This window comes from Lepisma saccharinum, chromosome 25 (genome assembly GCF_977018435.1).
Source record: "Lepisma saccharinum chromosome 25, izLepSacc3.1, whole genome shotgun sequence".
In the NCBI taxonomy this organism is placed as follows: Eukaryota; Metazoa; Arthropoda; class Insecta; order Zygentoma; family Lepismatidae; genus Lepisma; species Lepisma saccharinum.
This window is the reverse complement of record NC_139253.1, coordinates 12,685,264-12,712,105: the sequence shown is the minus strand read 5'-3', so window position 1 is coordinate 12,712,105 and position 26,842 is coordinate 12,685,264. Positions and strand designations below refer to the sequence as shown.

Genomic DNA, 26,842 nt, shown 5'->3' with positions numbered 1-26,842 from the left:
CGTGTGTTGAGCAGGCACCATTGCTTCCTAAATCTTATTCAAAAGTACACAAAATTACATGCTTTTTTACGGCGTCTTCGAATGTTTTGGTCTGACTTCTCCGGTTCTGTAACGTGACCCGGCTTCAGAAAAATCGCGCGATGCTTGCTCCTTCCCCTCGTCCAGTTAGCCCGTTGATGGTCACGAATAACGCAGACCGACGAGAAAGCACTCTGACTTGAACCATTAATTCATTTCTAGATCCCTTACACGGAGTATACGGTCAATCAAAAGTATGTTTAAAACTCTGAATGGGCGAGGTGTGAATATCTCTTGCAGTTTCCATACTATAAGCAGTCACAATTAAATATCTTAATGTGAATTCACTATGTTCCTTACTACAGGAAACTACGTCCAGAATACGCTCCCGTACTAGTAGAGCCATCTACCGCCACGCAAGAAAAATACACGCACTGGGCTGTGATTTTTATCCCCAAAACAAAATTATGACGAAAATTACAAAAAAAATAGCAGAATACGTCACTTGTCGTGGATTCCTTTTGTCGGACGCTCGAAATTAGTTTCTAATGGACACCTCAACACATCAAACAAACAACGTAAACATTGAATATCAGGCAGGCCACACGAGGCGCCATTTCCCATTGTCATGTACAACGAAGCACTTTTTGAAACGCCATTTCCTGCAACGACCGCGTAATGAAATCGACAGCAACGCATGTAGTAGTGCTATTACTCAGTTGCCTTCAACAATAAAGGACCTAGGTTGCATCCCTTAGGCTTTTATGGGCTTTGTGAATAAATGGCAGGTGCTGCGTATAGGCTAATTGCAATCGCCAGCACCCTCTGTTGTGTTGAATAACAATGACTCCAAAAAATGATATCCGGGGTGTCATAATGCGGCTCTTTAGGCTTTGATTCTGGATAATGCAGTAGCAACAACGTGGCTGCATGTATAAAGGGAAGCTGAAGAGTTGAAATGCGCTTTTCAGGGACCCTGATTATAAGAGCTCTGGGTTCACAGCGCCATCTAATTATCTCTTTGACGAAGAAGCGTGAAGCACTGTTTTTGGCGTTGCCAATATCCGTGCCAGGAATTGGTGTTCGGTTCCAGGACGTGAACAGTTTATCTGTTGTTCTTTGGCCAACAGTTGTTGTAGCGTGTGGTCTAGCTTGCGGCCTAAACTTGCGACAGTAACTTTCTCCATCACAACCTGTTGGAATATTTCCCGCCAAAAAACATTGCTAGTAAATAGCTAACTAGTCATTTTTCGGAAGCGAACTTGTGGCTTCATTGGTGCAGTGATGGGACTTTATTAAACTTCATGTACTATATAGATCACTAGCGTGCGCAGGGGGAGCTTATGGGGCTACAGCCCCCTCCGAAATTTTGAGAAAATCAAAATTTTGAAACGAAAGCAGTAAAACCGGGAAGAGCGTAGTGGTGAACGTAAGCCCCCCATTAAAATGGCCCCTGATTGCCATTTTTGTCTTTGAACACCTTTCAAAACAAAGGTTAAAGATTGTAATTACAATTATTTTTTTTTTTAGAACGCAGTTATGTAATATCCACCTTTACAGTCCCATCCCCAACCGGAAAAAAAATCCTGCGGATGCTAGTAATGTATATACACATACGTAGATATGGATATGAGTGTCGCAGTATAACACCGCAAACTTTCACAGCGTATGGAGAGCATCGAGGCGAATACCTTTTCTTAATAACGTCTTGCTCGTTTCAACGATACGAACCATCGAAAACTGGCATTCTCTATCCTGTACATATGCAGCCATGCACTAAAGCTTCAGGGTTGTCACTGCCATTTATTTTTTCTGTGGGAAAACGTACCAAAGTGTTCGACGCCATCGAAACATTATCATGCCAGAACAGAATGAAGTCTCCATGTTTAACTTCCACGCTTACATCACGCATATATCGCCATCCATATATGTTACATATCCTGTTTTATTGTTTTGAATTGTACCAGGTTACGTAAGTAATTACACTCCAGAAGACAGCTCTTGGCTGTAATGGTTAGTGTGCCTGAAGCATACCGAAAAATGTATCTTTTTCAGACTGAAAACAAAGCTCAACATTGAATGGTGTAATGTAGTGTTTGGTTAGATACCTAGGTGCATAAAGGATAGCAAATATGTCTACACGATGTGAATGTCTGTGTTGCATGACGACACCCTGTGTACGGAGGATGAATCCTGGCTACGTAAACTTATTAAACTACAGTAAAACCTCGTAAATCCGGACCCCGATAAGCCGGACTTAGCTTAATCCGGACAGGCAAAAGGGAAAAAAATAATTTAAAAAAAAGCAGAATGCAAGGTTTTAAATGTGGCTAGAAGTCAACAACAGAACTTCTCAAAGAAAAGGCAGTCAACCACTGATGAAATTCTGTTTCCTGCAGACTTTGTACTGTACTGTATAGTGTATTTAGGCCTATGCCTTTTAAATACACCATAATAAATGTGTTTTGTTGCTATAAACGGAGTTTTAATGCACTTTCTACTGTTCTTTTCAGTTAATCCGGACTTTCGTTAAACCGGTCAACTTCCCCCCATTAGTCCGGATTAACGAGGTTTTACTGTATTGCGAATATATATATATATGAAAAAACAAGAAAAAAAACCTTTTACATCATTCACGTGAATACTCTAGAAAGAATTCTAACCAGACGTAATTTTTCAGAAATTTCGAAAACTGCTTCGCATATGTCGACCGAAGCTTCAGTTGAGCCTTAAGTTTAGTGTAAAAACTAAGAATATTTATACGAATTCTCTTTATTATATTTATAATCCCTAGATTTTTGCAGAACTGGCTGTTATCGTTCTACAGTATAGACTAGGAAATGCCCTGGTCTTGTTTATTTCGGACCGAGGCTTTCACGGCAAATTCGCTGCCTTTTTTTCCTTGTGGGCCATAAAACCAACCGTCGTACCGGGTAGTGGTGCTTTTTGTATAATTTCGGTCCAGCGCGGAAGAAATAAGTGGCGGTTTCCGAGAGCTGGTCCTGTGTAGCTGGTCCCCTGGCTACATGGATAATACATGGCGGTCCTCTTTATTGTCCGCAGTTGATGGCGAGACGGGGACCCGTGTACCTTTCGACTCCGCCGCGAGATGGCTCTGACGTAGCACGCATAATGGTTTATCCATATGGATGAGCGAACGTGCCGATTTCAAGGTGAGAATCGTACGGCCTTTCTAATTCCGTCACTGTCCGAGATGAAAGCAATATGTCGCCCGTCTCTGCAAGCGAGTTTTCAGTTTCCCTCCCAAGATGGCGCTGGCGGTGTGTGTGCATTAAATGTTACATTCCCGCCCCCCTCTCTCTTCCATTAACGGAACCTGCTTCCTTTTCATCCGGTAATTGTGGGAGGAAAGTAATGAAACGCCTGCAGAGGGGGAACACAAATCATCGGAGCCACAAAAAGCGGAATCGTTAAAGCAGGACAGTACTAGTATGGTCGCCATATTGTTTTTTTTTTGCACGTGCCTTTTACAGAGACGAATAAGGTTTTTTTTTTGTTTCCCGCTGTTTTATCTTTCTTTGTGCTGAAGATACATCCTGTATAATTGTCCTCTTTTGTGGTCTTTCTCTAATATTTTCCACCCGCATTTCTTTTTGTTTGACCCGTCCGTGTCACTGCTGATAAGCGCATTGGCTTTTTCCCCACATCGTGTTTGGCCACCCACGCTGCAAATTTGTGTTCTATTTCTCCAGATGAGCATCTCGATGCGAGATGAAATACAATGCAACCCGCACTCTGTCCTCCGAAAAGCGCAACTCTAAATGTGCTTGGCTCTTGGGCATTCTTCAGGCATAGTATAGTTCCGATTTCTAACAATGGCGGCACGTTACACCCTTAGATGTTATGCAACCAGATGTGTTTGAGTAGAACTGAAGTACAATAACTTTATTCACCGACTGTACAAATATGCAAAAATTGATTGATGGGACGTTCACAAAGAATACTCATGCCCAGGCCGGGATTCAACCCGGGACCCTTGGCGTCATAGGGTGTTGCGCTAACCACGCTGATGTGGTCAGCACCATGCTGCGGCCGCCTTAACCTCCAAGGGTTGTCCCCAGGGACCCATTTGTTAGAGACTGAATGAACCCCAGAGCCGTTACATGCAGGGATATTGTTGGGAAATTCCAACCTGAAGTCAGCAATCTCGGGAATCGAACACGGGTCTCCCGCGTGGTAGTCAGACACCCTACCGACGGGTCCGCTGCGGCAGTTTTATTCACTGCTGTGTGGCTTGTACGCACACAGCTGCAAAAAGGGAAATATGCATGTAAAAGTGTATTTCGGTGTACATGCTCTGCTTCGGTTGCTTTTTGCCCAGTAGTAAGGGAAGCCACCGGTTCCTTTCCCCCCAACGGCTTCCTCGTTTGAAAGGTAATACGAGGACGGCGTAGGGATCTCTGCGTGATAAACTGCGAGAGCGGGTTAGCGCTATGGTAAATAGTGCGCTTGTAAAGTGAAGTCCTGTGAAGTGCAATTCTCTGTGTTTTGGGGCAAAAGGCAACCGGGAGCTGTTGATATTGGATTTGTTATGAAAAGATGTATATACGGCGAAGGGTAGAAGTGTAAATAAATGTACATAAAGAGATAACTACGTGAGACGTCAATTTCTTGACAACATCACACACTACTCAGTGATGTGCGTCTACGCGTAAACAACGATAGTCTACATTCTACACGTAGACTATTTTATACACGTATAAGACGTAATCTATGTAAACAACATGGCGAAAGGCGATAACTTAGGAAAGGGCGCCGTGGAAGTAAAACAAAATTATACTGAGTATCAGTTGATGATGTGTAAGGAGAACTTTTCACATGCTCCCTTCCAAATTTCAACAATTTCTCACCTAGGAAGAAAACGTAACGTAGGAAATATTCTAGTGTTTCATGGGAAAAAGCTAATTTTGCCTCACGACTGCCATCTGTTGTTTTTTTTTTCATACTATTTATGTTCTTCCATAGTTGATGATAGAAGAGAAGAGACATTTTGTTGTAAATAGGATTATTATCAGTTCGTTAGGAACCAGTATAGTTGAAAATGTCACTTTCCTTTCATCAAAGCCTTGAAAATTAATTTTAATGCACTTGAGATTGTCTACGTAGTTAATGTAAACTACAATCCAATGTAAGCTACCCGTAGATTACGTGTAGACAACGCATGTAGACGTAAACTTATACCGTACGGCACAACGCTGATACTACTGAAATGAACACACTCAAACAGACATTAGTATTCAATCCACCTCTCCGCCCCCCCCCCCCTCTCTGTGCGTTTAGTGTGTGTTTGGAAAGCTAGATAATATCTAGATAAAAGAAAAATCTTCCGTTAACCGATATCGTTGAGATTCAACGACAGTGAGCATGCATCTTCATTGGAGGGAAGGGTGACAAAAACCAATAGGAATCCACATGACATTTAGTTTGCTCTGGGGCTCACGAGATGGCTCTGCTTTCTTTTGAATTGTTTATTTAAATATGCACAGACCCACGTACTAACATTGAGTCACGGTTCAGCGCACCTTGGACCTTGTTTTTAAGTATAAAAAGACTAAAATAATAAAGAAAAACAGGAATATATTATTTACTACTGGGCCTATTTTTATTAAACTTGACTCACATTACAATGTTTAAATTCTAACATTAAAGAAAAAAAAATTGATGGTTCCAGTTTTGAAGTTGACCCACCGCTTTAGCATTTCTTAGGGGAATACGGATAAGTAGTCTTCATTTTAACATGACCCCGCGTAGGGAAAGGGTTAGCGCTCCCGCCTTTCGTGCGAGCGGCCCCGGGTTCGAGCCCCCAAAATTGCAGTGTTGATCCAGCATCGTGAGGGTAATTGGGAAAACACTTGGAAGCATTAGCAGCGGGATTCGGTTACGAAAGCCAGAAAGCAGCGGCGATGGGATCATAGAGTTGATATCTTAGTATTTCTTCAAGGCCTGAACCTTTCTGCTTTAAAACAAGCCGATACTTGAACGCCAAGAGAAGCCGTGCTATTTGCACAGGACTTGTTAATTGTATTGATTCACCGAAAGAGTTCTGCTTGGATCAACTGATTCTTGTTTATCTCATTTCCAAAGGTTCGCTGATCCCGCTCCTATAGGGCCAGTGCAAGAAACGATAATCCCGAGTTCCTCCACTCCCGCCCTTAATTCCAGCCGCTGTGTTTACACGCTGTATCTCTTATGCATCTCTCCAACCCGTCTCGTCAGGCCTGGAATTCACGGAAAATCCTGGATAATGTATCTTTGTGTTCTGCGATGCTGGGAATGGGGGGATGGGGTCCATTCATAATGTTCTATAATATCTGCGAGCTTTTGTTCAGCCCTTACCGTACTCCTGGAATATTCTCCAGCGCTTCTCCCCTGTCTCCAGACGAAGCTGTAGTGCTTCCCTTCTCGCCCTTTGTTTAGTCTGCTCCCTGGAGAAGGGATATTAAGAGCAAAGGATCCGGCGTAATGTTTATACGTCTCGGTTAATGTGTGTGATAGGTATTGTCTTGTCATAACCGGATACCCCTTTTCTGCTGTGGCTGTAAATGTTTCTCCCTTATCAATGTTCTCATATTGAGCTCACTCCCTCACGTTTCTCATGATGGATTATCAAGTGGGTTCTATATTATCGTAGTCTTTGTTCGCACCCATTCGCCATTTTGTTCGTTGGACAGCCGTGCCCTATGTATCTTAGTCAGAGGTTCTCCAACTATTTCGTTTCACGACGCCCGCAGTGTTTCAAGATTTTTCCGCGGCGCCCAAGTCAGTTAGTATGGTTAGGTTGCTTGCCTTAAGTTAAAAAATAAACACATATTTCAAATTCAGAAACATTTCATGTGTAAAAAGTACTAAATAAGCACATATTTGGAACAATCATACCGTTCGCTAACAAGTGTCATTTCAGTGAAAATATTGAAATATTTCGCGGCGCCCTTGTAATTCATTTCTTGAATTTGAGTATTCTATCACAAGGAACGGTTATTAGATTTATATACTGCGAACCTATTAACTCCTCACCTTACACGTTTAACAGGGTACCTAAAAAACTCCATGGCGTAACGGCACTCGAAGGGCCAGGGCCTGTCAGAGCTGCATTTTCATTGGATGACGAGTGGTTAGCTCATCGCCGCTGTTTTCTCGCTATCGAGACCGGAGGCGATTTTTTTTTCAGTCATCTTGTGAATGCGGGTTCATTTCTTGCTCTCTGATTGGGTGTTGGAAAGTTACGGTGCTCTGCTTGTGAGAATATCTTATTTCCTATTTTCAGCGCAAATTTGCTGCTTTCTAATCTAACCTAACTTAACCTAACCTAACGTACAGCGCAAATAAGATATTCTCACAATCAGAGCACCGTAACTTTCCAACAGCCAATCAGAGGGCAAGAAATGAACCCGCATTCACAAGTTGACCCGAAAAAAAAAAAGCGCGTACCGGAGTCCGCTACTTATTCTTTTCAAATAGGCCCTCAACTGCCTTTACGACGCTGAGCCAACGACGAGCTGTACTGGGAGTCGAACCCAGGACCGCTCGGACCTAAGGTGAGAACATTAACCGTTTAGCTACGCAAGAAGCCCCTAACACGGTGTAGGCTATACCAAACTGAAATTCATTGAATTCCGGTAATTATGCGTCAGTTTTGCACCTTTAAAGTTTAAACTGACATTACCACTTACATGAATTTCGTGAATTTTAGACGAATCAGGTAAGGTGATTGCTAAATTTTGGATGTCGATGAGGTAAAAGAGACCTTGTCTTTTTATACAAGGACATATGTCTTACTTACTTCCGTCATTTACTTTTATATAATTATTTAGTTTTGGGCATCTCGAATGCATCCATCAATTAATTTCACACTAAATGTTTAGTGTAAAATGTTAATACATAAGTTTTATTACAGAAATTATTATTTGTCCGCGGTGGCTTAGTCGGTAACGCGTCTGGCTACCACTCCCCGGCCGGTTCAAATCCGGGAACTTTTCTAACGTTGGAAGCGGCTCCGGCGACCACCCAGCGTCGAATGACATGGGTACCTGGGAAACCCTGGGGGGTAAAGGCGGTCAGGGGCGTGATGCTGATCACATCACCTCCACTCATGACCGGATCAAGAAAGTGTAGAGCGTTACCCCTACACCCCCCTGTACGCCTTCATGGCGTGGTGCTAAGCACAGGGGAGCACTTTACTTTTTTTTATTATTATTATTTGTCGCGTACAAAATCTAGAATTATAGATGAATTTTATTTAGTCGTACAGTAGAGCACCCTGTTCAACATTAAGAAGACGATTCCAGGGGAAATTTTGACGTTGTGGTTGTAAAATAAAAATACTGATTAACTACCATGTTGATATAATTATCTAAATTGAATTCTCCAATTATCCTAGATTTGAAATAAGTTTCGAAAATTTAGAGGTGTTAAGACTTGGCCTGTCCCCTAGTCCGTCTTGGCTACGGCCTGCTTGATATCGAGATCATGAATTGAGCACTTAACTCTCTCGGTCACCGAGGGAATGGAAGAGAAGGTGTTAGATGAAAGAAGCATAAGGAAATTACATTGGATGAAAAGTATCCGGAAGGGAAAATTATAAATATAGAACCGGAATGTTTCTCGTAAGGATGCGAATGTAAACTCACGGATAAACCAACCATTGCAACGAGTCCAATGTGGCTTCGACGGTTTCCCTGTATCAGCAATCCCGCTCCCATAAAAAGAAGTTTTTAAATAGCCCTAAACACATGTTACCCTTCACCCCTTGCTTCTGGAATCTGTCACGTCAGTGGTAAACATGGCTTCCCTCCCGGGCTGTTTGTGTTTCACTTAACAAGTCAAAAATCCCCCTGGCGGAGGAGACGTGAAGCTCGGGGAAAGGAACAGAGCAAGAATTCCATCCATGTTCACCTCGCTCGCTCTCTCTCCATCCAAACCCTTGCTAGGAAGCGAAATGAGAAGAGAGTGCAGCAACGGCCTTGAGTTTTGTCAATGAGCTAAGAAAGACGACAAGGGAGGAAGGGAAGGAATAAAAAGGAAAGGGGAGGCGGTGTTAGCGTTGGCACGAGATACACATAAAGGTTCGTTCTCGACTGCTACGTACATTCATTTCCTCTTTCTCGACCCTGCTAAGCTGGAGAACTAACACTGAAAGAAGGAACAGGTCCTATGAATAATGTATCACAGCTCCAGTCCAAAATCCAGGACTCCTTTTCTCTTTTCCTGGAACCTCCCTTTTCCTCTTTTCTTTTTTGTGAAATGAAGAAAAGTTTCATAACTTTTAAGAGTGAAATGGTCGTTGTAACGCATTCTGTCAATGGTCGCCATTTTGTTACGGTTCCCCCATTTGGATTTACTGCGGCTACAAATCGTTCTCCGTAGACAATAGCGTTTAGGGAAGGAAAACGAATAAAGCACCTTTCATTTTTATATCTTGAGGTTGCGACATAAAGAAGCGCAAACACTGTGGAAATCCATGAACGGAGATGTTTTCGTGGTCCACGTTCGAATCGTTTCTCAGTTGTTCTTCGTTTATCTCTCCACCGTTCAGATACATTTCGAGAAACTGTATCTCTTTTCTTCAGATTGGAACTTGGGAACGACCCCATCACAGAAATAAACATCCGAATGTCTGAGGGCATGAAAGTCTGTAGTAAACACCAAGTATTTATTTTCGATGTAGTTCCACTCGCCGTGACCTTGTTAGCCTGTCATGGACTTATCCGGTGTACTTGAAAATAAGATATGAGAATGGTATAAATTGGAGTGCTTTTATAGATAAACTTCTATCATACCACCAACATGATATGAGGGGTTCAACCCCAAGGGGCGTAACTCCATTCAAGACAGTTTTGAGAAAAAGGCACATTTAGATAGCTTAGTAGTATGTTTATCTTTTGGAGCATATAGTGGTGCCTCTATGAGCAAGAATTTGAAACTTGAGAGATACTCCTATATGTCAAATCACAAACCCTTACACCTTCTGTAAACAAAACCACCTGCATGCAGAAAGCATTGCAAACTCATACAAGTAAAATAATCCACACAAAAATCCAGCGTTGTTACAGGATTCATTACGTAAGGTACAATGGCCAATTTGTAGTATGGGATACGCTGCCGCAAATGACGTCTCACTTTAAACCCAATGCTCTTCCTTTTTTTACTTATTGCTTCACCTTTATGGTTAACTCTTTGCACCAGTAATCATTTCCCATAAATTTGGCTTCTTTCTTGCATGCGAATTGAATATATTTTACTTGCATTTGTTTAGACAAAATGATATAACATGGTAATGTATATTTCTAAGGATGATATAGATAGGAGTGTATTTGAAATTTGTTTGTACATTTTAAATAAATTGTATCTTATGTAACTAAAATATATAATGGGCATAAACAGCCATATGAATTGCTGTAAGTCCAATAAATATATTGATGATGATCAAAACAAGACAAAAAGTTCGTAAATTTATTGCGGTTGGAAACTTTGACAAGCATCCTAATAACGATTTTTGTTTCGCCAAATATAGTGCACTTCGTAAAATAACTTGCTGACATGGCAAGGCAAGATAAGTGTGAACATTTTGTAGTAATATAACTTTCAATGAGCTTAGAGATTTGTGCGCATAATGATATTTTATAACATTGGTTATTTTCTAAAAATAATCATGTGAACAGCAAGGAAGTAGTGCAACTTAGTAATATTGCCTGACTTAGCCTTAGAAAAATAACATGCCGAGTTCTATGCGTGAGGGAAAGTCTCCGTGTTCTCCGAGCTTGTTTTCAAAACACCAGCAAGGACAGCCTTTGAAAAGGGGTGAGAAACAGATTCTACTCAATATTTATGTAACGTTCTGTCAGTAGTATCCTGAGAAACCAGTAAATGAAGTGGTTAAGTTGGTATCCCAGTGCAGTGGTGTGTCAGTGTCTGCAGTTTTAAGAGTTATGAAAGAGAGAATGACCGGGAGAGTAACAATATATGCGGCTGCATATTCGTCTGATGTTTTGAGAACGGGTTCTCACATTCAGAGGCTCTTATATAAAATGAATAGGTGCGGCGAACTATGAGTGTAACAGCAGATGATTGCGGTCATGGATCAGCTGACGCGGAGTGATACATCGAATCGGTGATCCGTTTGTTTACAGAAGGTCTCAGGGATTTTGATTTAGACCTTAGCACTGAAATGTTGATACTTCTTCACACTTCTAAGTTATGCATGTTGCACCTGTTTGTAACACTGCCGAAAATCCGCTGCTAAAACATGCTGTTAGCACTAAACGTAACCCGCCTAATCAACTAACATGCATTATTTTTAGTTACAATTCTAATATTGTCTACGTTGTTGGGTTATTAAGCGAGGTTTAGAGATTTCAGCAACCGATTTTTTCTTGATGTACGTGATGTTCATGCACACGGACGCGCCAGAGAGAGCATGTATGTATGCTTAGATTGACGATAAGTTTCAGATTTATTTACATCTAAACCAAACTTATTCCCAATCTGCATGGAGAGTTTAACTAACTAAAGTTTAGTAAACCACTCGCTTGTTCTATTGTATCAGCGGCATATCACTCTGGCTTTAAGCTAATAAAATGCACGAGATAATATAACATTTAATATTATGGTTGTAATTTGTAATTTTATTAAACAAACACCATTTTTTTCTTTTAACCCGTAAAACAGACAAGTAAACAAATAGCAATAGTTGACATATTTATATAAACAATACAAAAGAAAACAATGCTGTATATTTTACAACATTACAGAGCCATCTAGTGAGCCCCAGAGTAAACTAAATGTCATGTGGATCCCTATTGGTTTTTGTCATCCTTCCCTCCAATGAACATGCATGCTCACTGTCGTTGAACCTCAACGATATCGGTTAACGCAAGATTCCAACAGTGGGGGCGATCTGGTTGTGCATTTTTGCTCGATATCTAGTTTCAGTCGGCATGGATCACTTCATGTGATCCAATAATGTAGGGGGAAGCCGCGCCACAGTGGTAAGGCTTGTAATTAATAGATCAGTTCTGAAGTACGGCTCTCCAAACTTTCACAGCGTTTTCTTTAGCTGTATTGACTTTGGATTCGCCCTCTGTGCATCTCTGCATGACAGTGAGTGTGCAGGAATATTTTACTAATCCCTTCGGTTCTGGGCATCAATAGGGAAGATCAAATAGTGTCGTAGCCCCTTCTCCCGGATAAGGAAAAACTCTGTTTTCTCTTTAATTGTGTCCTCGTGCTAGGTCTTCTTCTCTCAGATGTAACACACCCTTCTTCTTGCTTACTGTGGGCCTCCCCGATGGCGCAATGGTAGCGTCATCGCCTTGTAATCAAGGGGTCCCGAGTTCGATACCCGGTGGAGGCACATAGTGGTTCGGATCCCACTTTAAACTGTAGGTGCAGTCCCGATTAGCCTTACTGTGCATAAAGTGGACTTAAGACATCAGTTCAATTAATTCAATCTTGCTTACCGCCTCTGTACTTTCTCTCATTTGAGTATAGTTCGAGTCCTGATTCGAACGCCAGTTCGGTAGGTATATTTGACATAGTTCGAGAGGAAGCCGATCGGAAGCGTGTCTGGTTTCAAGTCAGCACGTGGTTTTCTGAGAGGCGCCATTGTCATATTTGCCTGCAGTGTTTAGACATCCATTCATTTACTGCGACGACGTTACACTCTCAAGGTCTCCACATTGTTTAAAAACACATAATAGCACAACATGATGACACAACCTAGCACAGATAACCGGAACCTCACGTTACGAAATCTCTAAAGAAACTGACTTGGCAACATCTCACTTACTCCACGTAGACTTGACACGCTATTGGTGGGAAATGTTTGAGAGGAAAATTTACTGGGCTCCACGTGGACTTGACATCTGGACATACTTCTTTGAAGTAAAGTGGCGTTCGAATCTAGGATTCAACTTTATCATTTTTTTTTTTTTACTTTCTCCGTCACACTTCTTTATTCTACCTTCTACTTCTGTCCTTACCTGGCCCACTCTCTCTGTCCCCCGTTTGTTTATTATTCTTGCTTTCTGTGTATCTCTTTCTCCTTTATTTCTCTTCCATTTTATTCCTATCTCTCTCTCTCTTACTTTCGCTTCTATTTTACGTTTTCCTCTCTCTTTCTCGCTTCCTTATTTTTCTTCTATTCTCCCACCCTCTATCGCTTGTTTCATATCTCCCGTTCCTTCCAATTACCGACACAACTATTCCATTTCGATCCTCAGACAATTCTCTACGATTTCCCACTCTTCCTGTGTAACACATTAGCATTTTGTCATAATCTCTTCACATTAGAATCGTGATAAGCTGGCAAAACCTATGTCACTAATCGAATGACAATCACTGGCTTAACCACTCAGTGTAATCGCATTGAGAGTGAGTTCAGTAGATCCTATGTAAGCATAGTAGAATGTGACAAAAACGCATCGCACTGAGGGAAGAAGTCTGTAAATTGTCTCATTGAAGTTAGTCTTTAACTTAACCTCAACCTTCTTGAAACAAAATAGCGGCTTTCATCTTGAGAAAGCTGATTTCAAATTCAACTGGAAAGAATGCATACTTATCTATCTACCGTTATTATTTGTCTCTTGTTATTTTCTGAGTAATTTGTGCGGGTCTGGTGTGGGACACACCCAGCATGCAACAAAAGCCAAAACTAAATGTTGAGCTCTAAACCTGCCCCCCCTCCCCTCACCTACAATCCCGCATAGGTCTAATAATGCATTTGTGGTTAGGTTAGGATAGACAGGTTTAGAGCTTTTAGTTTTGGCGTTCGTTGCAAGCTGGGTGTGTCCCGCAAGAGACCAAACTTATACTGGGCAATTTAATTATCAGTATATAGAGGAATACCTATTATTTATACAAAGTATGATTTATTGGTACACTAACAGATCGGTTTGCAACAATACAAATAATCTCATAAACCATTACAACACTTTTGGCCGCAAGAGTTGCATATATATGATTCAGTTGTCAGAGTTTGATATGAACCATCAGTCTTGAGGCACCCTAGTAGCATCATCTGCAACTTTGGAAAACATACACTCTGCCATCATAGACAATGTCTTTGCATGCAAAAATTACAGGTTGCGAACTTCTTGAACACCCCTCTGACCTTGACTGGTTAATTATTTTTTTTCACTTCAGTCTTTCTCTCTTCTGCAACAATGTAATCCAAACAAGCTCCTCATTGTTACTTGATGCAACAATAGAAAAATGGACAAAATGCAACCGTTTGAATGCATGTGATAAAAGCTTTGTATAACATCCACTGAGCTGCCTAGGAGTCGTATTGATCGCCCAACGACTGTTATGCTTGTTGTTTTTGTTCTCGCTCAGTTAGCAGGGGGAATAGTATCAACGAATGTTCTCTCACTACTTTTTTTGTTCCCTGTGAGTTTCACACATGCCGTGCCCAGTAAATTACTTTAACCCGTGTGTGATGCAGTTAGAGACAGGTAACGTTAATCCAAGCCACTGGAGAGTAGTCAGAGTGAGCCCTGCCGCCAGTAAATTTGCAAATAAACCTCTCATAACTCACTTTTCTACCGAGAGATGGGGGAGCGATCAGCAGGGAAAAATTATCGAACTCTTCTACTATATATTTACAATGATTGCACCTTAGGCAACACAGAAAAATTCAGCAACTTGCAGCTGTAAAAATAGAAGTCAATAATACATAAAAAATTGTTTTAAACTTAATTAACATTGAAAAGAGCGTCCGAGTCCTGTGTAAATGTGCTGGTATTCTGTAGATACATAGTGGTTGATAAGGATAAAAATTAGCCTAGTAGGAGAGTGGCTGTTAAGTACTGTACAGAGATGATGGTGCTTTAAAACCTCTCCCCTATCAGGTTTTTAGGTTTATCTGTAGGAAGGGGTTACCAGAGATAAGTCTTGGTCGAGAAGTTAATTCGTTCTAAAGTGCCATTCGGGTGTTGAGTTTTATGCTATTCTAGAGAAACTTCGATGAATTGCTAATGTTCAGGATTGATAAATAACAAGTATATGCTAGTTCTAGATTTAAAAAAATAAGTTTCTAACATATCTTTAAATATCAACAAGATATCATAGCCTGTAAAAATAACTTCTGCTGAAGTTTGGGACATCAGAAATATGACTATTAGATGAAAAGACGTTTTGAAACAAAGTGCGACAAATGGTTGAAATTGTAGTTTCTGTATAAATCTGCTAGTATAACTTTTAGAAATTAATACAACTGATAATAGTGACAGGATGAAAAGTTGGGCAGTTAAGAATTTTGTAATGCAAATGTTGCTTCGGTGATAAAATTAAGTTCTAAAGAAATCTAAATATGCATAGTCGCATAGTTGTTTTAAAAATGGTTTCATGGGTAAATTGTGATGTGTTTGGGTAATATTAAGTAATTTCAACCTTTTGGACATCATTTCATACATAATGAAGGGATAATTGTAAAATTAGGTATGAAACATGTTGATACGTAGTTAAGGGAAGAAATTCTTCTGATCACATATTTTCATAAAGTGAATATCTTGCATACATCCATTTGAAATAAACCTATAACAATGTGAAACTAAGGAAAGTGTCAGTTTCACATGTCCCTTTGAGAATATAAATTGTGAGTTGTTTTTTAATGGTAGAAGGTTTATTAGGAATATTTTCTTTTCATAATGAAAAACTGAATGAAGAGACGAGTGAGGAATTGTCAAATAGTGACTTATTCTGCCACCTGAGGAGGGGTTAAACTAATAAGACTTTTGCGATTGATGCTGGCGATTATTCATGAAGACTCGTATATTACTTTAACGAGCAGGAGTTTGAACCCACAGCCTTCAATGCTAGCCATTCTAATGATAGAGGTTTGCGTAGGGGTCGGATTGTACAACAGCAAACATTGGTCCCAACAGGAAAATTTGAAAATGGTCCTGCCAATTCATTGTAATCAATGGATGGAAATGGAAATGGCCGTAACGGTCGGATAAATAACCAGGGGGCGCTGGAGAGGTCGGTATGGACATGGGTGGGGGAGAAATTGAACTCTCCAAATACAAATGGAGAACTTCCGACCGCCTCGTTCATATTTTAACACATCGTGCCCATCTGGTTGTGCGTATTATCTGGCGGGGCGTCACGCATTTCCCGCGTCCGGCAAAAACGCAAGGAAAAATCCCGATTATGGAACCTGCTGATTACCACGTCACGACCGAAATTTTCGAGTAATATTGAGTAAACAATTAAGCTGGCAGTTGATTAGTATTCAATATCTGCTGCCTTGGTAGTTTATTACGCAATTTGTCAGCGGAATATAACTATGGCCCGCTCATCCGTTTGTTTTGCGATAAATTGCCCATTCATCGCCGGGGAGCGTGGATCAAGTAAAGATTGATTTTAATCGGATATCGAAGACAATGAGGAGATCATTGGTATTGTCTCCGCAACAATGGGATGAGCTGCCGTTGCGATCGGTGAACCGTCCAAATGCTTCATAACAATCGCGGTCACCAGCACACTCTTGTGTTCAGTTTTGAAGGCACCGCGGCTTCGACAGCGTCTACTAAATCGGTCCATTGTTGCAGCAATTGGTTCGATCACGCGAAATTCTTTCATTGTTGTATTGCCTGCGGGGACGGATTGAAATTGCAAAATCCAAGGTGGTGTTGCGATGTTTGAATGCTTCCAGCCAGTCCCACGCATCCACGATAGTTTCCGACACCAGAATGTGGCATGAATTTTGATCGTCTTACCTACATGAATACTTCCTCCACGTCGATCGCAGCCAAGAAGAAGAGAGTTTGAAATTTACTTGCAGCATTTACTATTCTGCAACTTAAAAATTACAAGCACGTTAAATATATTTTCATGAGCGTGTAGGATTACTACTAAACCTTTGTGTTGGCTATATGCTGATACTCTTTCTAAACATTCACATTAACTAAAGTACACATTTCGTTGCTTTCACTTATTTAAGTATAAGCTTGAGTGCCTTATTCACATGTACAAGAAAAATATGCATAGGCATTGGTAGGTGCATACGTTGATCGTCAATTAGACTCACGATGATGTCAAGAGTGACATTTCTACATATTAATGAAATGTGTGGATTTTCTGACGCGATAAATTGCTCATTAAGGAAACAATAGTGCGAAAACTGCAAAGAAAGGTCGAAGAGAAACGCACCATCGCGTTCAGAAGACTGAAAGAAACACAGACCCTTACTTTTTGACCTGCCCTCGTACTCTATTCGCGATTCCACTCCCTCCAGATCCTGAATTCAGGTACTTTGTTGCTGACTCTGTGACCTGGCAAGTTGAGTGGTCGACTCGCGATCTCGCCACTGGCGATTGGTGTCCTTGCCTGAGCTTTGCCTCTTCATCAACTACATATCTTCATGGTTCACACTTATGTCAGTACTATTCTCTCCATCTATCTCATATATACAGGGTGTATCATAATAGAGTAAAAAAAAATTATAATGATGTATTTCGACTAAACTGTGTGGAATACAACAATGGTATTTATTATGTATCAATCAGTAACACTTCAAGTTTCCATGAATGTGTACAAATGGCTATCGAAATTCGAGTTCTTGACACATTTTTCCCAAGAACTCCTCGTCCACCAAAGCAAGGGGATTTGTTATTCTCTTCTTTAGCTCTTGCACATCATGTGGCATAGGTGGCACATAGACTTTGTCTTTCATAAAGCCCCAAATGCAGAAGTCTAGGGACATGAGGTCTGGAGTCTCAATTTTCATTAACACTGCACCAGCGCCACAATAACCGTGTTTACAAAAGCCTTGCACATGAAAGCAAAACTTTGAGATTTTCTCATTGTTATACAACAATTGTGTTTCAGATAATTTTTAACAATAAACTTGATAAGTTGTTTACCCTATTATGATACATGCTGTATATCCTCACGATGATTACTAATATTTGCATATCTGTATGTTTCGCCAGTGAGAAACGGTCAGATAATAATTGCCGCGGTGTGCATGGATGCATAGAGAGTTCTCTAGCTTCATAGACTGCGCGGCGGCTATTTTAGTCGATTGCGCTTCAGCTATGACCGTTTTGGGCGCTCACTCGCAAAGTGTTATCTGAATTAGCGCTAGGGGCCACATGCAATTTAACGTCCACTGCTAGCTATAACATGGATTTAATGTATTTTGGGATTCCTTGTCTGTTGATGGCCGTGTAAAATTGGTACCCCGCTCCTCTTTCTCTCTCTCTCTCTCTCTCTCTGTGTGTGTGTGTCTGGGTGTGTTTATCTTTAGTTCTTTATATCGATAAATATGTCTTTGTCTCTTCCATTCTCTTTTCACTGACTCTCTCTCCGTCCTCCGTCTGTCTCTCATTCCTTTAGTTTCTATCATTCTCTTTGTATGCCTTTTCCCTTTGTTTTCTCTCATGCGTTTTGCTCTTTCTTTCGTTCTCTTTCTCTCTCGTGTTTGCGTTTCCCTCTTATCAGTGCTGCAGTCCCAAACTTTTTTCACAGGGCGTATGCTTAAGTTTCGTGAAACTCTAGGTACATGTTTCCATTAAATATATGGCTGAAATAATTTGACTTCTAGATGGTGGTAGAATAGTGATGATGATAATGATGTGCCTATATTTGTCATAGAAGAGGTTTAGCGAAGGTATTTCTAAAAAATACGAAAAAGGTATTTTAATGATCGGATTTAAACAAAAACGGTACAATAATCGGTGATAGGTATACGCATTAATTGAAGCAGAATGTATACGTTATTGAGTAAGGTTAACCAGAGCGTATACCGCTGTATACCCTCAACTACAGCCCTGCCTCTTTCTGTTGTTTCTCTCTCTCTCTCCCTCTCTCTCTTCTTCTCTCTGTCTGTCTTAGTGTGTTTATCTCTGTTTCCCTCTCACTTTCTGCTGCTCTATTTCTCTTTCTTTCTCTCTCTCTCTCTTTACGAGTTTCTTCCCCCATTTTTCCACTACTCTTCTCTCCGTGTGTGTATGCGTACATGTTTCTCGCCTCCTCTCTCTCACCCCCGCGTGTCCCTCCCCCAACACACACACACACGGAGTGTGCAGTGGGAAGAGCTCAACCGTCCACACATGTGCGTATCGCATAATGTCCATCAAATTATTAATTTACCGTTTCTGACCCGGTCGATGTCACATGGCGCTCCATCATTAATGCGAAGAATGATCTGTTCTTATTTCATTTTTTTTACAGATGTAGTAGGACGATAATGTGCGCCATGTTGGAAATGCATCACAAGTCCAATTGTTAATTTGTTTTCACGACAAGCGGGGGAAGCACTGCGCTTTCTTGCCAAATTGATAAATGTTTGCTTTCAGTTTGTAAGTTTGGAAAAAGATTCCGAAAAGAATACACCAACACTACCAAACTTATAAAATAACGGAATCTGTTAATATATTTCTGTGACTCTTATTTCATGAACTTTTGGGCATTCAAATATAATAGATACGATTTATAATATTTGAGAAACGATACAGGATAACTCAAAAGTTTTATGAATTTTTACATGAAGAAAATGTTCACGAATATTTTCTTGACATAGAATAACAAAGAAACACTTTATCTGCGAAAACATTTCATACAGTGAGTGAATAAAGTTTATTTAAGTATTCTTTCCCTAAAAGGAGGCTTTGTGGATGTTATTGTTACAACAATGAATTGTAGTAGATTTAACAAATACGTAATGAATAATATTACAGGGTGGCTACTCACCGGGAATTCCTTGAATTCCTGGAATTATGCGTGAATTGTTGGCTCCGGGAATTGCGCGTAAATTCTGCTTGAATTTGTGTTGTAGACGTGAAAAATTGCAACTTTTATTAATTAAAATCTCATTGAATTTATAGCTTCATATTTATTAATGCTCGTAATCAATGCCCTAAAGGATATCAATAATGATGTAAAAGATTGAATTGATCTTGCAAAGGATAGTGACAGATGTAAGTCTTGTGTTGCTGCAGCAACACTTCGAGTTTAAGAATGCTAGAAAGTTAGTTAGTTCAAACATAAGATCAAGTACACTAATTTTTTATACAATTTAAAATATAACTAAATAAATATTTTAGGTGCCACATGTTCATTATGTCATCGAATGAATTTCACCAAATTAGTAAAATCTTGATAAGAGAAGATTTCTATGAGAATGCCGTTCCATTTGTTTATAATTATCATACTATTTTTCCAAAATATTAATAATGTAATATTTTTTTTTATTTCAGGCTTCGACCCCATTATACCGTTTTATCCTCGATATAATATGATCGGAGATAAACATAATGGAGTTTACAACCTACGGATCTTGAATGCCTCGTTGTCTGATGACGCAGAGTTCCAATGTCAAGTTGGACCCGCCAGATTCAACAAAGCCATACGGGCCAACGCAAGCCTCACCGTCATATGTAAGTACATTCACTTTTTTTTCTTTTTCTTTTTGTAACTCGAAATTGAAATGTGAATTTAAAATGTTTATAGTGTCCTCCGTTCTGTGAAGTTGCTCATTTACCGTAATTATTTTTCCCATTTTGTGCTTTGTATGTGCATTTTTGCTCAGAATTTAGTCCAACACTTATAACCTTAAGGTAATTTGGGATTGGCCGTCATGTTCTCCGGACTTCAATCCGAAATTATTTGCGAAAACCCATTGGGTTATTACTTCTTCATGGACAGTCTGCATGACATTGATTTCTTGCCAGCCAATGCCAGCCTATTATTTGCGATTGACTCACCTGCTATTTACACACCTTGGAATGTGACTATTCTAAAAATGTTCTTCATTGTCAGTAAAATATGAAATGTTATGCCTTTGCTTACTTTGAATTCACCTATATTAAGCGTAAAATTTGAAAAACACTGTAAGCATTAGTGTTTTAAAACAGAAAATATTGAAAATTACTATCTTTTGCGCATGTTCCATTAATATTATATCTATCTGTGTCTGCGATCATCAATGACTCGAAAAACTCCAAGTTACAATACTGAGTTTGTTCTGCTCAAAAATGGAAGAAATTTACTAAGTACTGTTACTTTCTTATCGAACCTCGTATAATACGCCCGAAATATTAACCACCAAAGATAATTCGGAACTAAAGACAAGCGCTCTTGTCCTCTTGAGAGTTGAATTCTATTAAATATTTTGTAAGCATTCGTGTCTTGTTTGAAACGTCACCTTACACAAATTTCTTGGCGAATGGAGAAACGTTTACGGCTGGGAGCGTGGAAGAGTTTGGTCCGTAATGGCGGTGGCTAACTGAAGTTTAATTGAATTAGAACTCGTCGCTCTGATTAACCCTACCGAACCTTATTAGCCCTTTGTCTCTGGCGCTAGGGCAGCGCGTTCTGGAGGAGAAAACGGGAGCTCTATTTCGCGCGGAATCGTCCCTACGGTGCTGCCATCTCCAGGGAGAAAATTGCATCCGAGTCTTTGTCGAGGGTCGCAGAGAATGTGAACAGCCCTCGTAGTAAGGCTGGTGGAATATGGGAAGGAAATTGAATGGTTTTGCAACACAACGCCGCTCAGAAAAGGTGAATTCGAAAGCGGAATTCAGCGGCAGTGGCCCTTAATGGAGATGAAGCTTCGGGAATTCGCCACCAGATGCCCTTCTCGACTTGCTTCTGCATCTGACGTTAACGAGACGATTAATTCACCATGCAGTGATCGCATCCTCTCTCGTTTTTCATCTTTTTTTTCCAGTGATGTTTGGGGAGACCGGAACCTTTTTATGAATAGAAAAATCTTTCCAGGGCAATCCGATAATTCCATTTCCTGGCAACCTTTGCGTGCACGGTTCGGAAGTGGATGAAAGGATCAGATAAAGGTGTAATCTCAATATCAGAGAGATGTGATGAGCGGCTAGTTGGCCTTTGAAGCTTCTTTCTTTCAGTTAGAAGCATCTGTTGGCGATATGCTTGTTCACATAGATTTCACATAGAGATACCAAACATCAGTGTCTTTGTTCCCCTATTTATTCAATTAATTCATCCAACTCTACATCACGAAGTATTACCAGACATGTGTCTTTGTTCCCCAATTTATTCATTCAATTTATCATAGTATCTTTGTTCCCTATGTATTCATTTAATTCATCCATCTCTACATGACTGAATATTACCAAACATCAGTGTCTTTGTTCCCCTATTCATTCACTTAATCTCATTCATCATTCATTCTTCTCTACATGACTGAATATTGCCAAACATCAGTGCATTTTCCCCCATATTTATTAATTTACTTCATCATTCATCCATCTCTACATGACTGAATATTACCAAACATCAGTATCTTTGTTCCCCTATTCATTCAATTCATTTGGCCTCCCCGATGGCTCAGTGGTAGCGTCGTCGCCTTGTAATCAAGGGGTCCCAAGATCGATACCCAGTGGAGGCACATAGCGGTTCGGATCGCACTTTAAACTGTAGGTCCAGTCCCAATTAGCCTTACTGTGCATAAAGTGGACTTAAAACAACTCAATCAATCAAATAATCAATTTTCATTTAATTTAATTCATCATTCATCCATCTCTCCATGACTGAATACAGTATTATCAAATATCATTGCCTTGCATTGGATTTGAGCACAGAGGGTTTGCACTCGCAGCACGAATCCACTGACTAGTGCGTCATTCATTTGTTTTTAACACATCCCAGAGTAAGTATACTGATAAGGTTTCCGATTCAATCTTGTAATTATTGATATTTTTTTAAAAAAAACGTCAAGGTATTGAGATAGGAACGAGGTTTGTGTGTGAGTGTGAAACGGCAGGGGTGGGGGAGACACAACCAAACCCGTCATCAACTTCGCATTGTTTGTCGTCAATATGGCTGCAGCGGTCCCATTACTCGACACGGAGCCCTTTTGAAGGCGCGTAGAGGAGTGAAATACGAAACGAGTGCGGAGAAACGCCATATGACAGCGACCAGGCTGTCTGAGACGCTCGTCTTGCCTATAAATCAGGCGGACGTGCCGCTTGAGAGAGAGAAATGCTCCGTGTTGATGGTCCTTTGACGGAGGGAATGTCTTCCCATCGGTGGCGGCGTGCTCGTCGTGAGCCTTGAATGCTAACGATTCGTGTATAGCAATCTGAGCGTATTGTCGCTCCAATTCACCTCGGCTCCGAACCATATTTTATACGTCAGAGAGAATGCACGAATCATTGTTATATCCGAGACCCCGTCTTGAACATGCGACCGTCTCGCTGCAGTTAAAACCGAGAAACGTTGATTTCATTTTACACTTTTTAACCTGATTAGAGTTACTGTTCATTTTTTTCAGTATTTTTTACAGGTCTTCATTTGCACTTTTACCAATAGTTAAGTTTTCTAACTGAATTATTTACTTTCGTTGTTTTATCTAATTTAGTCATAGTTACTTTTGCTGGAGTGCAAAAAAGTTATAGCAGTGCCACCTGGTAGTGCACAACGAATATAAGATTGATTTTTTTGCGTCGCAAAGATGAAGATGAAGGTTGATTAGATAAACTGAAAGAAGGGACAATCATAAATATATATGGAAGATACGAGCCTCCACGAAGGATTATACTGGCCGTGATTTCAGACGCCAGAGCCTCGCTAGTCTGCAAAATGCAGTCGAGAATGTAAAGGGAGATGGACATTAGGGGATCGTCAGATAGAGTCACCCCTTACCGAAGAAGAAATATGAGAATTAACGTTTCAGGTAGTTGCAATCAACTACCTCCCTGATGGCGTAGTGGTAACGTCGTCGCCTTGCAATGGAGGTTCGGGTTCGTTAACTGATGCAGACACATGGTGCTTTGTATCCCACTTTACACTTTAGGTCCAGTCCTGATTAGCGTATCTGTTCATAAAGTGGACTTCAAAATTCTAACGCTTTTTTTCTTTCACATTCCTTTGTCAGTTTCCTACACCTTATGCAACCTACCGAACCGTACCGTTTTTCCGGTTGCATAAAGTCGAATTGTGCAGGCTTGGAAAGTTTAGCAAAATACTTGCATCTGCAGCTAGAACCGAACTCGTGACGTCCTTCCTTAACAGTATACTTCAGATAAATCTGATGGTATGCTGCCTGTATAAACTGTATAAAGTTAGTTATTTTTGCTTTCCTAGAATTCCAATAGATGGCAGAATTGTACTCATTCCTTCCCAATTACTCGCGAGCTTTCAAAATCGAATGCTATCAGTTCATCAAGTCAAAGCAATGCAGCTTAATTCTAACTAAACTAACTCTCTAGCCTTCTTAAACCCGAAGGTTCATGACTGCAGCAACACAGGCCTTCCATCTGTCCCTATCTTGAGCAAGATCTATATACTCTTTTCCATCCCTACCGATTTCCTTTAGGTCCATCTCAACGTTGTCCCTCCATCTTCGTCTTGGCCTTCCTACAGGTCTCTTACCATCAGGTTTCCCAACAAGAATCCTGTGAACTCCTCTTTCCTCTCCCATTCGTGCCACATGGCCTGCCCACCTAAGTCTTCTTGATTTAATTATTCTAATAATATCTGGACATGAATACAAATTATGTAGTTCTAAATTATGTAACCTTCTTCACTCACCTGTCTCCTCATCCCTTTTAGGTCCAAAGATTTTCCTAAGGATATTATTTTCAAATACTTTCAATTTATGTTCCTCTTTCAATGTAAGGGACCAAGTTTCACACTCATATAATACTACTGGCAAAATTACTGTTTTGTATATTTTAACTTCTAGTTTCTTAGATATTAAACGAGAAGACAAAAGTTTATGAAGAGAGAAGTAACATGCATTTCCTGAATTAAGCCTACTTTTTATTTCCTCTTTAATATAATTTTCATTTGTTAATATTACTCCTAAGTATTTGAATTTGGAAACTGGTTCAAACGAGTTGTTATCAATAATTAGATTTTGATTATTACCTAACACTTGGTTTTGGCCTGTAAGCATATATTTAGTTTTCTCTTTGTTAACTTCCAAACCTATCTCTTTAGCAGTTTTGAAAATATTTTAGCATTATTCTTAATTGTATTTACATTATCCCCTAATAAGTCTACATCATCTGCATATGCTAACAACTGAGTCACACCATTTAATTTTAGTCCTTCTTTAGTTTCTCTTACCTTCCTAACAGCATATTCTAGGCAAAATGAAAGAGCAATGGAGATAATGCATCTCCTTGTTTTAACCCAAATTGTAAATTTGTCAGACACATTAATACCCACACGAATTTTACTTTCTGTTTCACTGATGCATACTTTTATCATACTAACGTAACGCAACTCCCATGCTGCGTTTGGGATCGAACCAAGAACCTCTAGATTTAATTGGGTGATGTAGCTATTCCTCATTCATCTCTCATAATCTTATTACCCGCTTAGCCTAAAGTGTATGCGAGAGGTTACCTTTTAAAGGAATGGCGATAGAAATTAGCTTAGATTGGATATGGGTTTTATACTCTCCATGACTGGACCGATATGGATAGCGACAAGAAAAGGATAATACCTGACTCACAGATAGATGATTGCTGTTCCATGGATCGTCCTCTCAATAATGGTACTTGAAATGCATCTGACCTTCCAGCTAGAGTTCACTCTCCTTATGCACCACCGTCCCTCTATCCTTCCTAGTTCTGTCCCGTCCCCTTGCCAACTCCTCACAATCCGCGGTCCTTACTCTCTCTCGTATTCTCGCCAACTGATCACACCTCCTGACAATTCCAACACTCATGCCACATCCGACTTCCAAGTCAATCACCCGACCTTTGCCTGATTACTTACTCAGCATTCCTTTCCCTGCTATCTGCTAATCTAAGACTTTACTTTGTACCCAATACCTTGGGTACGATACGCTAACAAGCTTCTTAGGTATTCCAAACTCGACTAATATATTATATAATTTATCTCTTTTGACCGAATCATATGCTTTCTTGAAGTCAATGAATAGCTGATGGACATTTTGATTATATTCCCACTTTTTTTCAAGTGTCTGTCTGATGTGAAAAATTTTATCTGTAGTTGATTTGTTACGTTTAAATCCACATTGATAATCACCTATAATTTCATTAGCATATGGGGTTAGTCTTGTTAAAATAATGTTAGACAATATTTTGTATGTTGTTGAGAGTAGAGAAATTCCATGGTAATTATTGCAGTTCATTTTATCACCTTTTTTAAACACAGAAACAATTATGGATTCTTTCCACTGTTGAGGTATTTCTTCTTTATTCCATATTAAACAAATTAATTTATGAATTTGACATATTAACGAATTTCTACCATATTTAATCAACTGCAGCTTAATTCTGGTTTGGATGACAAAGTTACAAATATTTTTGACATTCCAAAATTAATTATTGTGTGTCTCTGTAAAATCCCCAGGCTGGTTAAAAAAAAAGATGTTCACTTAGTAAAATAAATCCTCTGCTTCTTTTACAACTTTTGATGGTTAATTTTAATTTCTAGTTGCATTTTGACACTGTAACCAACTGGTATAGTAAAGCAACATAGAACAAACTACCTCGTGACGTCATTGGAAACAATGATGAAGCAAATCTTTTTAGTGCCCCATGTCAGTAGTATAGAGATTTTCGGAACCAACGTGCTTCTCCTGTTCCATCATTGTCATCACTCAACTTCAGCGGCGTAAACGGCTCGGAATACGTAAGAAGAAAAGGAGGAACGTGACGATTTGTGACGTCACCACCATTAGCTACGGCTGAAGCAAATATCCGCGGCTTACCTTCGAACTTTTCTCCGGAGAGATTTATGAGTTCGGAAATCTGTAGGATCGAGAATGCGTCATCTGGAAGAGAGAAAGCGCTCCCGTTATCTGGGCAAGGGCTAACGGTTTAAAACTAACGTGGCGTTATCATAT

General features: G+C 40.0%; 1 protein-coding gene across 2 annotated transcripts in view; it reads left to right on the top strand.

Annotated features, from left to right (window-relative positions):
- sns (nephrin adhesion molecule sticks and stones) overlaps nt 1-26,842 on the top strand; it is a 644,988-nt gene that overhangs the window by 520,241 nt on the left and 97,905 nt on the right. For both annotated transcript variants that reach the window (XM_083111946.1, XM_083111947.1), the window contains exon 3: nt 20,241-20,420. In XM_083111946.1, coding sequence (XP_082968072.1) covers nt 20,241-20,420 — 180 coding nt within the window. The remainder of the gene's footprint in view (nt 1-20,240; nt 20,421-26,842) is intronic.